Source organism: Eptesicus fuscus, chromosome 20 (genome assembly GCF_027574615.1).
Source record: "Eptesicus fuscus isolate TK198812 chromosome 20, DD_ASM_mEF_20220401, whole genome shotgun sequence".
In the NCBI taxonomy this organism is placed as follows: Eukaryota; Metazoa; Chordata; class Mammalia; order Chiroptera; family Vespertilionidae; genus Eptesicus; species Eptesicus fuscus.
In genome coordinates, this window is record NC_072492.1 from 43,607,863 (window position 1) to 43,625,028 (window position 17,166).

Sequence of the window (17,166 nt, forward strand, 5' to 3'; positions counted from 1 at the left end):
TCAAATGTCTCATCTCATCAATGGCTCAGTCCATTGATCATTGCTCACTCCAGAAATAAAATTTGGTGATATGTTGATATACAGGTACCACACGTTCAGTTACTCTCAAAAATCATTATCTTTGAAACCTCTAAGTAGCCACAAAACAGTGATTCATACCTTGAAAGAAATGGTCATTGAAGTCAGCACTGTTTGAGAAGTAGGGAAACATTTTCAGTTTTCTTTGGGAAATCTTAAGTGTTAATCTTTTAGGATTAACTTTGATCTTTTTTTTCAACTGTTTGATTCTATATTCCTCCTTTGATAGTTTAGCCCTATTACCTTACCACTGTACTTACATATTATAAGCAACCAATAACTGTGGTTTTTTTGGTTTTTTTTGAGTTGAGTTAAAACCTATAAGAGAGACTTTGCTTGATCCCTTTCTGAATATGGCCTGTGCGTTTTTGTCTACGACTCACTCTGGAAAGGATTCCTTTCTCTGTTGTTAGTATCAGATAGTGTTCCTATTCACTTTGCAAGAAAGAAGATCAACATACAGGCATTTTCTCTCTTCTAACTTCTCTTTCAAGTAAAACAGATAATCTACTCCACTTTCAAAAGGGGGTAAGGTTTTGAGATTTCATGGAAGGAGGAGGGTACCTCACCCCTCACCTTATGGGCCACACTGAGCATTTTGTACTGTGTTGACATTTGCAGTGTCTCAGCTAATTCGGGGGCTGTAGTATTTGCAGAATAGGGGCTGATATCTGCAGTTAATAATTTTGCTTTTAGATGTTTTCCTTTTTTAAATTTATTTTTATTGATTTCAGAGAGGAAAGAAGAGGGAGAGAGAGATAGAACCATCCATGATGAGAGATGAGAGAGAATCATGATTGACTGCCTCCTGCAAGTCCCCCCACTGGGGATCGAGCCCACAACCTGGGCATGTGCCCTTGACCGGAATTGAACCTGGGTCCTTTCAGTTTGCAGGCTGACGCTCTATCCACTGAGCCAAACCAGCTAGGGCTTCCAGATGTTTTTCACACATGAAATGGAAACTTTCCTATCTGAGTTATTAATTGAAGAAGCCCAAGATGTTGGATTTGTTTTCCCCGTGAAGAGCTTTTAAAAATAAACCTCATTAGGGAATATAATATTTTGGGAACATATTGCTGAGGCGAAATCATGAAATTATCTCTGTGCACAAATTGGTTTTTGGTGGATTCACCCAGGAGGAGCTTTTTATATTCCAGGGCTCCTGAAGACTGTAGTTCTCGCTCTAGGACCCGAAAAGCCCACTCCAGTGCATTCATGTCAGTTGTAGCAGAATTGGATGCATCAGTGGCGGTGGCAGTCAGCTGGTGTAGCACTCCGCTCTGAAATACCATTTCAAACCACTCAGTCACTGAGATAATTCCTCTCCCCAGGATGGCGATAGATATTTATTGGCTTCCCAAAGTGTCCTTGTTCTCTTAATTTGTTAGAATATTCCACATTATAACTCTATATCATAGCATATTATAACATTATCTTTGCCTGTTGCAAAGAACTTAGAACAAGTCTTGTGATGGGTAGGTTGAAAGATAGTACCTGTCTGGAAAGTCAGTTGTCCGTCCCAGCTGACAGCCAACCAGGATTTCCAGACTGAACTTGATTGAGGTCTTCCCTGCTCTCCCACCTCTGGGTAGCTCCTCAATCCATTCTGAGAAAGACGGTGAGATTTTCCTCAAAATTTTAAATCATTTCCTGGCAAGTTTATGCAGAAGTCAATGTAATTTATAGATGCACATTTGTACAGCATTATAACGATACATTTTTTGGGTGATCTTCCCTTTGTCCTTTTAAAATGTAGTTATGATCCTAGCTGGTTTGGCTTAGTGGACAGAGCGTCAGCCTGCGGACTGAAGGGTTCCGGGTTCAATTCTGGTCAAGGGCACATGCCCAGGTTGCAGGCTCGATTCCTAGTAGGGGTGTGCAGGAGGCAGCCAATCAATGATTCTCTCTGATCATTGATGTTTCTATCTCTCTCTCCTCCCTTCTTCTCTGAAATCAATAAAAATATATTTTAAAAAAATGTAGCTATGGAAATGCAGCTTTCACACCTGCAATTTACCCTGCTACTCTGCAGATCTTTTAAACACTACCCAAGTCTATGGTGTCCTTAAAAAGCAAGTTGGGGCCAAGCAATGCATGTCTTACTGCAATTTTTTAATGAGCTCTCATATGCTTTCATATTTGTTGTGGTTTGTCAACAAAATAAACACTGCATCTCTCTCTCCCTCTCTCTCTAGCAGGTTATGTATTTTACATACGATAGATCCTTGATACACTCTGGGCTTATGCTTTAGGTGCCATTTAAGTAGTAGCAAAATAGTGTTTGCTTCTTTCCACCTTGTCATTTCATATTGACATTGATATTACAAATGAATGAATTGTTTTTTAGCAGAACTTGATCAATATTTCCTGTTTGTCAAGTGTCCTATTTAAACCGCTGATAAAATTTTAAGTGATTTATTACTTGCAGCATTTTATTATTTAAGGAGATTGTTCCGAAAACATTACTTGAGCTTCATCCTGGGTGATTTATATTCATCACTTTGTCTCCACTTGTTGAACACTCTCTAATTCCATGACATCATTAAGCAAGTTTGGGCTACTTTCTATAGAGTCTCAAATCCTTTGGCTGTCTCCTCTCCTCTGCCTTCTATAAACTTTGTTTCATGTTTCTAATCTCTGTGAGAATGGATGCCACTTCCAGCATTCTCACCATTCTTGTCCGTTGTCCCTTGAGGTCAGAAAGACAAGCACAACCATATGAATCTGGATCAAAAGTCAGCAGTTAAAATTCATATGCAAGTAGGCACTGGCTCTCCCTTCTTAGGGAGAAGTCTAACTTTTAGAAGAAAGAAACACATTCCTCTAATTTAAAAGTTGACTGGAGAGCTGAACTTCAGTTTCAAAATAGGACATATGCCTGTTGTGTGGTTTTAAAATAATTTTAGGGCCGGTTAATAATCATCCTGTTCTTAATATTTTCTTCAGCACTCTAAATATATTTCATGATCCAAAATGGTTCAACAGTATCCATTTTAAAAATTGAACGTGCTTTTAACATACTACAGTGCATCTCAGTATGTTCTAGCCTTTTCTAAAACTGGAAACAGTCATTTAGTACCAATGCAGCATCTTAACTCATGCCAAGGAAACACCGAATGAGGATTTTCACCTCAACATGGTTTTCAGAGTAGCTGCGTATTTTTGCCTTGACATGAGGATAATACTGGCCAGGCCATAAACGTAAGTCCCGGGTGGTCCAGGCCCAGAAGACTAGATCTGGGAAGATTCATAGAGAGAGGCTTCTTCTTCTTCTTTTTTTAAAAAAACATATTTTATTGAAATTTACAGAGAGGAAGGGAGAGGGATAGAGAGTTAGAAACATCGATGAGAGAGAAACATGGATCAGCTGCCTCCCAAGGTACATGCCCTTGACTGGAATCGAACCTGGGACCCTTCAGTCCACAGGCCGAGGCTCTATCCACTGAGCCAAACTGGTTAGGGCAAGAGAGGCTTCTTGATGTGGCTGAGATGGCCCAAGACTCTGGAGACTGCACTCAACTGGTTTCCATGTCTGTCCTTCTGCCATTAATTCAGGCTGGATCCGCTGGTTCCTATTTCTTAATTTTTTTTAGTACTAGAAAATCCAAGATTTAATTTTTAAATGATTATTTTATTTTTTGATTACAGTTTGCATTCCACACTATTTTGTATTAGTTTCAGATGTACAGCACAGCAGATAGACATTCATATACGTTACAACGTGTTCCCTCCGATAATTCAAGTGTTCACCTGCAAGAGTTAATTTACTGTAATGGTTTGATGGGAAACTTGCTGGATTTAAGACAACTTAACATTGCTCTTTTTCTCTGAGTAGTGGTTTCATGCTTGGCTATTTATCCTGTGGTTAGCGATTTAAGTAGAAGTCTTGTTGTGACTATGGATTCATTTTGATATTTTATTCAATGTGCCTAGAATATGAAAAACTACATTTTTAGGTTGTCTTGATTATTAAGGCTTGATACTCCATACAATTGTTGGTTTTATATTTGAAGGTACAATTTACATGAACTCTATTCAGGCTTATCTTTTTGTAATCTTAAATTTGATTTTTTTTCCTGCCAAATCCCATGTTCTTTTCTTGAGGATTGGTTTGTGGGGTTGATTTTCTAATTTGTGATCTGCTCATATGAAGTTCCTCAAGTGGGGATGTTCTTACCCAGCCTGGCTTTGTCCTATGTCTGTTTCTTCCTGGGACTGACCTTATACCGCCACCTACCCTACTTTTACACGCTTCATTGTCCCAAGCAAGACAAGAGAGCCACGTGGACCACCCATGGCGTAAAAGATCTCAGCAATGGAGAGTGGGGAAGGGAAACACCACCCTGGCTAAGAGACAGTTTTTGGCTAGAGGTGTGGCTAGATTTGGCACAGGAACAAGTATCTGAGCATCTCTTCTCTTTGGGGCTTTCAAGGCTTTCAGAAATCTGGCACCTTATCACATATCTTTACTTTCTAAGACTTCTGTTTGACTAGCCTCCTAAATGTCCCGCAACCACACAATGTCAGAGTCCTGTGGCACTTATGGTGAATATTGGGGAATCAAGCCCTTCACTGTGAACACCCTTTAGTGTTTGCTATCTTCTTTGTGTTTTAGCTTTCATCTCCATCTGAAGTGTAGCCTTCTTGATGAAGGTAGATGTCATATTTCTTTTTATCAGTGATAGAGCTTAGGAAACTAGGCATTAACTAATTGTAGATTGATAATTCTAGTAATGGCATCCTTCTTTGTGGGCTCAGCTATTGGCTATAGATTTAGGGACACTGAGGTTTAATTTCAGTTTTCACTGAGTTCTAAAGTGATGGTATTGAAAATGCCCACATAGGAAACAGCTATAATCTTGGTTTTTATGTAGAAAATGCTGGTAAATAATGAATTAAACCTTAGCTGGTTTGGCTCAGTGGATAGAGCATCAGCCTGCGGACTGTAGGGTCCGGGTTCGATTCTGGTCAAGCGCATATGCCGGGGTTGTGGGCTTGGTCCCCAGTGGGGGGCTTGTAGGAGGCAGCCAATCAATGATTCTCTCTTATCATTGATGTTTCTATCTTCCTCTCCCTCTCCCTTCCTCTCTGAAATCAATAAAAAAAATATAAAAAAATAATGAATTAATATCAGTAACATAATACTGTAGCCACATCATAACTGGCAGCTTCATTTCTAGGTAAAATATTAAATTTCTTAAAAAAAATCAGCAATAATTTAACTTGCAGAAGTAAGTTTATTGAAGCACAGAAGCAATTAGAGCAAAGTTGTCATTTCAACTTTTTCAAGAGCATTCTAATTAGAAAAGAAGAGGCTGCCGGAAAATTAGTCATCTATCTCAGGAACGTTTCCCTGAAGTTATCCAGAAAGGTGGGTAGATTGATGCGATGTCTTCCTTTGTGTCCTTTAGATTTTATTCTCTGAAAGACACTCTTAAGGATCCGGAAATTTCTCATTTGACTTTCACCTCAGAAATATTGCTGACATGAGATGAGACGACCTTGCCATCCACCACCTCCTCTATGATGGTCTTAGTCACTCTAGTCTTGCTTGGATCTGAAAATCATAGAATCACAATGTCAGTCTGGACATGATCTGGAGAAATACAAGTACATTCATGGATTACGGTCTCTCTGGGAAAGGTTATGTAAACAACAGTACACACTTTATCCTTTTTAATTTTTTTAAAGATATGTTTTTATTGATTTCAGAGAGAGGAAGGGAGAGGGAGAGAGAGATAGAAACATCAATGATGAAAGAGAATCATCAACTGGCTGCCTCCTGCATGCCCCCTACTGGGGATCGAGCCTGAAACCCGGGCATGTGTCCCAGCTGGAAATCCAACCTTGACCTCCTGGTTCATGGGTCAATGCTCAACCACTGAGCCTTACCAGCCAGGCAACAGTATATACACTGAGTGGCCAGATTATTATGATCTCTGAATGCATAATAATCTGGCCACTCAGTGTGTGTGTGTGTGTGTGTGTGTGTGTGTGTGTGTGTGTGTGTATTAGAGGCCTGGTGCATGAATTCGTGCATGGGTGGGGTCCGGCCAGCCTGACCAGGGGGAGGGGACATGCGCAGCTGGCCAGCCTGCCTGCTGGTCGAACTCCTGGCCGAGGGGACAATTTGCATATTAGCCTTTTATTATATAGGGTATATGCTGAGTGGCCAGATTATTATGCATTCAGAGATCATAATAATCTGGCCACTCAGTGTATACTTTTAATATCACAAGCAAAACATGTCTTTGCTTTAAAAAAATATACATTTTATTGATTTTTTACAGAGAGGAAGGGAGAGGGATAGAGAGTTAGAAACATCGATGAGAGAGAAGCTTCGATCAGCTGCCTCCTGCACACTCCCTACTGAGTATGTGCCCGCAACCAAGGTACATGCCCTTGACCAGAATCGAACCTGGGACCCTTGAGTCCGCAGGCCGACGCTCTATCCACTGAGCCAAACCGGTTAGGGCTGTCTTTGCTTTTAAATTATAAAATTATGAACATTAAAAAAAAATACCTACCTCTTCCCTGGCTAGAATGGCTTCCAGACCTTGAGTCACCAGATGTGGAATCCCTGGATCCTGTGTTTCTGGATCCCGAGTTTCTGAAGTCAGATCCTCCAAAACTGGAACCACTGGAGAAAAAAGAATTGTTTTCCTTTGCATGTTGCAAAGGCAGGAAAAACTCCTCCAGAAGAGGGCGCTCTGTGATGAAGGTAGATGCCATTTGATTGGGCTGTCACTGTGACTTTATAAATAGAAGTCTAGCCCCCCTAGCCCCTTTTTGGTTTCATGACATAAATGCACTGAGGTGTATGCCTTTTAGCGCGTTCATGACTTTCATTTACCCGCCCTCTCCATCGAGCAGGCGGCGGTAGGTCTCGATCTCCATCTCCAGGCGGGTCTTGATGTCCAGCAGTTGCTCATACTCCGCGTTCTGGCATTCGGTCTCGCCCCGGATCTGACAGATCTGCTCCTCCAGGCTGCTGATCCGCATCTGAATTTCCGACAGCTGAGCCATGTAGTTAGCCTCCGTGTCGGCCAGGGTCCCTTCCAGGGAGTTTTTCTAAGAGAAAAATAAATAAGTAAGAAATTCATGATGAAAAGAAAATCACAAAATTTTGTAAGGTACTGGGAGACGTTCACCTTCACCAAATCGCAAGCTGTATTTCTTACTTTTTGTTGACATTACTTCAAAAAAATTAAATCTATGGAAATAGCATATAATATCTTTACTTGGAATGTTTTATGCTTTCTATGACCACAATACTGTTCTCCTTAACGCTGCTTTTACTATGCGCCAAGTGGAGATTTTGGAGAGCACTTTGCACACACCATGGCCAGTTGGGACTGAAGCTCAATTTCCAGGGCCTGCAGGGTCCGTTTCAGTTCTGTGATCTCATTCTTGGCGGAACTGGCTGCCCCGGCATCGGTGGAGATCTGTGCTTGCAGGGATGCACTCTGAATAAACATAAAATGCAGTCACAGTGGGCTGATGGAATGAGCGGAGGTGGCTTCCGTGTGGCCACGGGCTTAGCCGCTCAGCGTGATAACCTACCTGCTTGTTGAACTGCTCCTCGGCCTCCCGGCGGTTTTGCTCAGCCAGCTCCTCATACTGTGCCCTCATGTCATTCAGTAACTTGGTCAGGTCGGTGCCTGGGGCGGCATTCATTTCTACCGTCACCTCCCCTCCGGAGCTCCCCTGCATATTCTTCATTTCCTAGCATAAAGGGGGGAAAAAAAAAAGACCAGAGTGATAAAAACAGAGAAGCAATGGACTTCCTAAAATGCATAGTTGAAACTAAGACACTGAAGGGGAAAGATACCCCCCACGAAATTCAGCTATAATTTGCTCATTATTACTTTTTTTCTTGGTCATAGGAGTTGGAAATCCATTCCGATGATGCTATTTTATTTTATAGACTGGCTGTGGGGGAAACAGGGAGGCCAGAGTGGTTTAACCTTTTGGACTCGGATGTCGAGTGTGACTCGACACGGTTAGCATTAGAATAAAGGAATCGAGAAAAAAGCAAGCGAGTGCAAAGGGTTAATCATGTGGACGGTGTTCCTACCTCCTCGTGGTTCTTCCTCAGGTAGGCCAGCTCCTCGGTGAGGCTCTCAATCTGCATCTCCAGGTCGGAGCGAGTCATGGTCAGCTCGTCCAGGACCTTCCGAAGGCCGTTGGTGTCGGCCTCCACGGTCTGCCGGAGGTGCAGCTCGTTCTCATACCTGGAGGGGGCGGCCGTGAGACAGAGCAGTACCCGTCAAAGAGGACACCCGATCTTATATCCTCAACGAGGCGTGTTCTCCTCGGAGCTATTTGACCAACGAAGGCTACTAATCTTAGGATTTTTTCCCTTGTAAAGAAAAAGGAGAGCCTGATGCTACTTCTATAGCTGTAATATTACTTCTAATAGTTTTTATGCCAAAAAGGTCATTCTTCACTTCTCTCTTTTCCTTGTTGGTGGGATGATGGTTTTTAAAATTTACATTTGGGACGTTTGTGAATTTAGGTCTTGATCCCCGGAAAGGTTTTTTTTTTTTTTTTAAAAATTAGAATGACTTAAGCAAACAGATTGAATTTCGCTTTTCCCACAGCACCTGTTTTCAAGTCTTCAGTTTTCTTACTTTAGTCTGAAGTCATCCGCAGCCAATCTGGCGTTGTCAACCTGCAGCACCATGCCGGCGTTTTCAACGGTGGCAGTAATGAGCTAGAAAAAGCACAAACAGTGAATGAATCGTGGGTGCTTTTTACCTGTGTCCGCATGCCCGCCTGTGAGGGTCGAAGCCACTGAGGTAGCTTTCAAAGGTGAATTGGTTTGAGAACCTGCTTAGCGATGGACCTTGTACTGAGGATCGGGGTGTATTTAGGCTACATCTTTCCACAGAAAGGTAGCAGTTTGCAGTTATTGGAACAGTCACGGAACACAGCCCTCTGCATACTTCCACTGCTTTGGAAAATCAGTTATTCCATGAGCTCTTTCAGAAAATAGTGTGAAAAGTGAGCTCCACTTCTGAAAAAGTCTTGAAAAGTATATTTTCCATGCAACGGTGGCAAGATACTTTAGAGTCCACCACATTCTTATATAATATTTGCGCCAGATTTTCTAGAAAGAAAAAATGGTTGTAAAGACCATTTAAATCTAGCAAGACTCTAAAGTATGTCAACCTGCCAGAATCAATCCTGAAATAGATTAAGCTAGCTTTGACTCATGGTCATCACTCCTATATACATGTTAACCAGCTGCCTGTCATTGTATAAATTTTACTCTTATGTAGAAATACTCAGATTTGAGTTGCAAACAGAAAATTAATGTGGTTGGATGCAGTCTGCAGTACTGTCGTAGTTGAAACACACCAACTCCCATTTTAAATATCCAACAAACAACTATGTTTTCAAGTAATTCCTTGGCTTACCGTCTTCATTACTGTACATGTTCAGAGTAAAAGCAAGAGAGACCAATAGAAGCTCAGCGGTGGATAGGGTCTTACCTGATTCCTGAGATCTTCAATGATTGGGTAGTACTTGCTGTAATCTCTTCCGGACCCACCATCTCCAGACCTGGGCCCATGCTTGTCATACCACTCCTTGATTTTGTTCTCCAGATCAGTGTTGGCCTCCTCCAGGGCCCTGACCTTGTCTAGGTAATTGGCCAGGCGGTCATTGAGGTTCTGCATGGTTTGCTTTTCACCTCCAGAGAAGAGCCCGCCATCGCCAGTACCACCACCCAAACCACCACCATAGCTGTAGAAGCCTCCGCTAGCACCGCCACCGAATCCAGACCCCCCGCCGAATCCAGACCCCCCACCGAATCCAGACCCCCCGCCGAATCCAGACCCCCCACCGAATCCAGACCCCCCGCCGAATCCAGAACCCCCACCAAAGCCAAGTCCAGAGCCTGAAGCTCCTCCAAAACCACTCCCAACTGAGCAGCTACCAAAACCCCCTCCAAAGCCACCGCTCGATCCCCCGCTCAGGCCACAGCTGCCGGCTCCTCCTCGGAAGCCCCGGGCAGAGCTGCCCCCCAGACCACATCTGCTTCTGCTGCTGCCACCAGCAGACACCCTGGCCGAGCTGCTGCCTCCAGCCCGGGAGGAGGAGATCCGAGATGAGCAAGACATGATGCTCCTGCAAAGGGTGAGCGTGTCCGGGCGAATGGGAGAGGCGAGGAGCGTATTTGCAGGCTGCCTTTGTGGCCCTTATATGCACCCTGTTAGGGTGTTCCTTCTCTGTGTCACTTCTTAATCCCGATTGCAGTTTTGCTAATCCGCAATTGGATAATGTCTTTTTCCTGGAGCCACTCTGCTGGCTCTCTTTCTGAAGCTGGGTCAGAGCCCGGGGGCATTTACTACAACCAGGAAACACCAACAAGGTGGGGCAAAGGAAAAAAAAAATAAGTTATTCCCAGAATGACAGTTTGACTCTTTCAGAAGTTTTGACTGATAATTCTTTTCTGAAGGAGCAATTCTATTAAATTTGCTTCATGATGTCCCAATTGCAGGGCACAGATTCACAAATGTCATTAAAATACGTAATATGATGAGGGGAATTTCCCATCAGACTTGAAACTTTTTGTTTGTATTGTTCTCTTAAAGTTGAAATTAGCTCCAGCATCAGCATTGGTTTTAGATGGACTCGCCTTTCTCTATGATTATTTCTGTCAGCGTATTTCTGAGGTTGTTGAAGTTGGTGATTTTCAGGTTATTGTCTTCTTTTTATTTTGAGATCAAATGAGATATTTTTACTGTTAATAAGAAAAACATAAGTAAATAACAGTCTTCCATGTATACATTATTATGTCTCAGCAACCCACTTACTCAATCAGAGAATGTCTAAGAAAGCTGGTAGACAGATTGTTTTAGTATCAGATCAGGGACTGGTGCGTTGCTACAAAGAGTGTGACTTTCTGATTGACTCTGAGTCTGATAGAATGATACCAACTTTCCTCTTTAGAATCAAATCTTATGAAACTAGAAGATGATACTGATTTCATCTTGGTTTTAAAGACATCTGGAGAAGGGGATCCGAATCCACTTCTGCTAACCAATGTTATAGAGTCATTTGCAGATACTGAAATCTGGAGTTTCCCCAGTCTCCCTCTGCTCATGGTTTTTTTCTCTTCTGTTTTGTTTAAAGACATTTAGAAAAGAGAACCTGTACCCACTTCTGATAACTAATGTTATGACTGGGGTCATTATAGAGACACTGAAATCTAGAATCCTCCCCAGATCACTTTTTGCTTCCTGTTTTTCTGTCTCTCTGTACTTGAGATTTTTCCATTCGCCTCTGCTAGTCGATTAAAGGTTGTGTGTGTGTGTGTGTGTGTGTGTGTGTGTGTGTGTGTGTGTGTGTTTAAGGCAAATACTGTATGATTCTACTTATATGATGTAGCTGGTGTAGTCAGATTCAGAGACAGGAAACAGAGTGGTGGCGCCAGGGGCTGGGGAAGAGGCAGCGGGGAGTTGTTTAATGGATACAGAGTTTTAGTTTTGCAAGAGAAAAAGAATTCTGGAGATTGGTTGCACAGCAACATGAATATATTTAACACCACTGCACTGTGCCCTTAAAAATGGTTACGATGGTCACTTTTATGTTATGTGTATTTTACCACAAATTTAAAAAGTACCTTTTAATAAAAGTATAGGTGCTTTAAATATATTTCTCGACCTTCTTGGCTTTATGCTCTTGTAGCTCGCTGACGTTCGTTTATTTAAAACTTTCTCTTGGCAGAGTCTGTTAAACCACACGCATGCTTTCATCCTTACATTTGATCGTTTTTTTATTCAGCGTTCTGCCTTCTTTTAATTTTTCCTTAGACTGCCTTTGATCGGGACAAACTATGAAGTCAGTGGTAATTCCCTCTGCGTGGAGCTCTTTAGGGGAGTAGCTTTTATGTTCTACCTGTATTGTTTTCCAGTCTTATACTCAGGGTGCTGCCGCAAGGAGTACAAGGTGTTTTATAAACTTTAAATCGTTAAGCTGGGCGTAATTCGCATGACACCCTTCCCAGGTAGGTGAAAAATGCACCAACTATCACCGTCTGCTGGTCATCTTGCCTCACCCCTCCCCAAAGCCATGAAACCAAAGAAGTCTCCACGCTAATGATTTAATGGAATGTGAATGCTGGAGACGGGAGGGACCATCGCTGGGCTATTCCTTCCTCTTAAAACTATGAAATGGAATCTTTCTGCCTGCATCAGGCTGGCATTTGGTTAAAAGAAGGTTTAAAGGAAGGAACAGCCGCTAAGTGAAAGAAACCTGCTGAAACAGAAATTTCCGAGCACAAGGGAGCAAGAGTTTCCTGTGGAAAGATTGAGGAAAGACATTTAGGAGTGTCGTTGGCCTCTGAATTTGGCCTGGGGTTTGTGGAGTTTTCAGTCAGTGGTCATCTAAGGTGTAGCTTTCTCATCTCGGCAGCTTTGTTTACCTGCTGATTTGGGATATCTGGACACCTGGGTCTCCACTGAGGAAGCTTGTGATGGCAGGTGTTCTGTCTTGTGTCTCATTTTTTAGCTTTCTTGTTGATATAATTTTATTATGTACATAGTAAAAACGTATATACTTTTTTTATCCTCACTCGAGGAGATGTTTATTGATTTTAGAGAGAGAGGAAGGGGGAGGGGAGAGAGAGAAATATCTTTTTTTTTTTTTTGAGAGAGAGAAATATCAAATTGAGAGAGAAGCAACAACATGAGAAAGAAACATCCATCGGTTGCCTCCCGTACACATCCCCACCATGAGAATGAACCCGAAACCTGGGTATGTACCCTGACTGGGAATTGAACCTGCACCTTTTTGGTGTATGGGACAATGCTCCAACCAACTGAGCTACCCAGCCAGGGCAAAATTGATATAACCTTCATGCTGGCATATGTCTGTTCTTTAAAATTCAGCTTCAAAATCAAGTTCATTTGAGATGCTTCTCTGATTCTCTGTACTTCAGAGATGACTTCTGGGCAGGGCATGTACTTAATAAATAAAACAGCCATTATCACCTCAAACTGTGTGTCTAATGAGGCAGTGTATAAACAAATGTACAGGTAAACCCACAGGATTTTCTTGTTTGTCACTATTTCCCGAAGTGCAGTTTCATGCTTTCTTTCTGTGTATCTGCGTGCCTCTTCTTTTCAGTGGTGAATCTATCAGACTAATCTCGATTTTGTGACTTGAAAACTGTCTACAACTTTGATGCCTAGTGGATTAAGGGATTTTAATCACATATATAAATACAATTCTGTTCTTGTCTGAAGTGTTAGAATTCTTTAGTCAGCTTTGGTCTCCATTGTTTTGAGACATCCCCAAATTTAATATCCACTCTCTTTTATTTGAAAGAAGGAGTTGCCAGAGTTCACAAGTAAGTTATTGGGATTTCTTTCCTCTGTAAAATGAAAACGTCAAGAATCTGGTTAGGTTCCAGTGGGGGTAAATGTCCAGAAATGCCAGCTTTGGTGCCTGGCATCCGTTAGTTATATGACAGTTTAAAAGAAATGGACTGAACCTCATATCTCTGGGCTCCCAGTTCAATGCTGCCATCAGTTATACATTGTTTTGAATAGTTTGTTATTAGCAGTTTATTTTTACCTGTAAAGAATCAAATATGACCTCTGTAGAATATGACCACTGTAATAATTGCAGAATTATTTTCAAATAGTAACCATTACCATTTTTTGTGAGATAGATTACTAGTATTTTTAAAATTTCAGATTAATATATTGCATGCTTTTAGGTTAGCAGGAAAATCAATCCTGAAAAGCATGGCATTTTGTCCCTGATGAACCTTTGGCATTGAAAATAGAATGAACTCGGGAAATTCTATCTCTTATTCACTCTAGAGAATATTCTGTTATGTTTTTCAAATAAAAGCATAAGACCAGAATAGTTAAGGGAAGTAACTGGGCACAGAGTATTTGTTGAGTGTTGGCAGATGGTATGGCAAAAGGAAAAGCCCCAGTTTAATGTGTGCACAGCCTCTTTATAATACCTAACGTGTTGTAGAGAGATAATAAAGAGCCCTTGAATTAACAAAAAACAACACAGCTTGACTTGCTTCATGAACAGCCTGGGTCACGGATTGCTTCTGTCCTTTATTATGTGTTCTGTCTTTTAAATCTTTATTCTCCACCTCTGGGTTTGTGGTGTGTGTGTGTGTGTGTGTGTGTGTGTGTGTGTGTGTGTGTGTGTCTGTGTTGGAGGGGTTGTTAGTAAAAGGAGGTGTTGTTTGCAGAGGGGGCAGGGAAGGTCACACCAGAATCATGTGGGGACTCCCCTGCAGAGAATTATTATTTAGGTCAGTGTCATGGTAGTGGCCATGTGAGCCTTGCCAGGCTCAACTACCTGGAAGAGAAAAGAGATTTTGCAGTAATATGTGTCCTGAGAAGCCACCCCCAGTGGATCTGGCACCATCCATAAATCGATTTCAGTCCTGTGCTATTGCCAGACACCAAAGGAGTTACAAAGTACCTACAAAAATAGAGCTGAAATGCACCAAATTCTGTGACTGTTTCTCTTCCTTCACGCTTTCCTATCTTCTTTCCCTGTCATTCTTTCCCAGTCTTTCTCTTTTTAGTTTCAGTTAAGCATATCTGTTTGAAGGCTTCCTTTTCTCCACCAGCATCTGCTCGATCACGCCATTTTGCCAAATTTTGTTCTGGGAGAAAATGACTTAGCTTTGTATTTGTTGAGTTTGAATGCTCTACAATCTCTTTAAACAGCTCTTTTTACTTTTTTTTACTTTTCCTGAAGACTGTTTAGTCGGTTTACGGTGAGTTAAGAGAATGGGCGTGTGACTTTGTAGGGTAGAGGTACTTCTGTCCTTCAGAGTCCAGAGTCAGTGTAGATTGAAGTAAGCACAGAGTTTACAGATTATGTTGACTTGAACGGTCCTTGGGACCTTGCCTCATACCAAATAGACAATAGCTTCCTATTCACAGAACCCACAGACATAAATAACCCAGACATATAAAATGTGAGCTGTTAGCTCACAGCCTGCGTCCAGCCCCAAAGAAGATGGGCTAAAGTTCGTATCTTCTGCGGTGAGTAGGGGAGATATGGCAGGTGGACAGGCCGTGTTGGGCGGGGTGGTTAGGGAAGGGAAGTTTGGGAAATGGGAGGCTGAAGGTGAGCCAGGCCAACTAAACAGACTGCAGATTCCTGCAACTGCGGCTTTCTTGGAAGTCAGCTCTTCCCAGAATCCTCTCTTGATTTTAGACAGGGAAGACAGCGGCCAGCAGGTGGCGCCAAACTGCAGCTAGGACAGGTTGAAATTGTGCATCAGAAAACTGGAGTGGCTTGGCTGGCTAGCTGCACAGATTTCCCCTCGGTGTTGGAATAGATTTTTAGCATATTGTATTAAGGTTTAAAAGGTTTTCTTTTAATTTTGTTTTGCATTTTACTGTGTATTATTTTCTTCCTACAGATACATCTTTACATTCATGCCTTCAGCTTTTGTTTGATTTAAAAAGGCTTCATCATTCCCTAAGTATATAAATATTTTATTTTTTAAAAATCTGAAGTCTACAAAGGTTTGCTTTCTTATATTTCTGTAATCTCTGTGGAATATCAGAAAAAAGTATAGCAATGGTTGAAGCTTCATCTCCTCGGGCTTGTTAAATTGTTCACACTTATTCAGACTTATCCTTTACTTCTTGGGGCGAGAGCACAGGTGCCTACATCTTGCTTTCTTGCTTTTGTTTGAATTTTACATCAGAAACATTGTTGACTTGAGATGAAATCACTTGGCCATTATCTGTCACTGTCCTGGTTCCTCTGCCTTTATTTCAAGGGAGAATTTTAGAGCCATAGTTTTCTAACCTCTAAAATTAAGGTTAATAATTCCTGTCCTACCTAGGGCACAGGATTATAAGTGCTTTGTAAATTGTGATTCTATATTCAAACCATAGTTTGATAATTTTTAGGTTGTTTTTTTTTTTTGCATTTGTACAGTATTGTTTATTCCATAAGACCACCTGCTGCTGACTTGGAAGATCAGCCTGATTTCCTCCGATTCAAGTGCTGTATCGTCTTCACCATTTTTAAAATGTATGTCTGATGTCCTTGGTACCTTTACTAAGGGATTTTATTTTTGAAAAATTTATATATAATTATTTATAAAAACATGTAGACCCTATCTATATCTATTTTTACAATCCTCATCTGGGGGTATATATTTCATTGATGAGAAAAAGAGAGAGAGAGAGATCTGTTGCCTTCGGTACTTGCCCTGCTGGGGATTGAACCTGCAACCTACGTATGTGCCCTGAACCCCCAACCTTTTTGGTGTATAGAACAAGGCTCCAACAAACTGAGCCACCTTGCAGGGCCCTATTTATATCTTTTGGATTTAAGTTTAAGACTGTAATTAGCTGCTCTCACAAACCTTAGCAATTAAGGATTGTAGTTACATGTCATGGCTGTGAAGACTACATTTCAGTTTTGTGATCTCATCTCTGGCTTGGTCAGCTGCTTCCGTGGAGAACTGAGCTGGCCATGACTCACTCTGGCCTGTAGCATCATGGTGAGACAGAGCTCTGAAATATACTCCCATTTTACTTCCTAATGTATATTTCACTAGCCATGTTAATAATTGAACTGTTCTTTTGCGTCCTTATAGATTTACTTGACAACAATTTCATGTTATATTTATCAGCATTCCAATGCTGAGATAGGTCAGGAGGTAGGGCAGCATTCCTTCCAGTAATTATGCTAATACTAGAATCTTGTTCTACCTCTTTGCCTAATTTAAAGGAACAGATAAAAATTAAACTCTCACATATCAAGTGCATACTTCCCCTGCCCTAAATCATCCCAGGGCCAGGTACCAGACAACTAGAGACTGTTCTTCCAGCCCAAAGCCCAAGGAAATTATTGAAATTAGGTGAAGACTATTACACATTAATTTCAACACTGTCTCCCTCCTTCCTTTTGATTATTCCTGTAACTGAATATAGATCCACCATTTGGGCAATCATATTGCCTCTGCAGGTCTGTGTGAATATAACTTTAAGCCTAAGAAAGGACAGCTACATTCGATACAATTTGGTTTCCCCATAAAGTAAGACTGTATCTGGTAAGACAGCCACGTAA

At 41.6% G+C, this 17,166-nt stretch overlaps 1 protein-coding gene and 1 long non-coding RNA gene across 2 annotated transcripts in view; one reads left to right on the top strand and one right to left on the bottom strand.

Moving 5' to 3' along the window:
• The window catches only part of LOC114233351 (uncharacterized), a 39,306-nt gene that overhangs the window by 9,487 nt on the left and 12,653 nt on the right, over positions 1–17,166 (top strand). The gene's annotated exons all lie outside the window — the stretch shown is intronic.
• Positions 5,302–10,267, bottom strand: KRT24 (keratin 24). The gene is made up of 8 exons (XM_054709590.1): positions 9,576–10,267; positions 8,712–8,794; positions 8,156–8,312; positions 7,642–7,803; positions 7,419–7,544; positions 6,932–7,149; positions 6,606–6,718; positions 5,302–5,635 (listed from the first exon to the last, which is right to left on the bottom strand). Exons 1-8 carry the CDS (start codon positions 10,203–10,205, stop codon positions 5,532–5,534), a joined length of 1,593 nt encoding a protein of 530 aa, XP_054565565.1. The 5' UTR covers positions 10,206–10,267; the 3' UTR covers positions 5,302–5,531.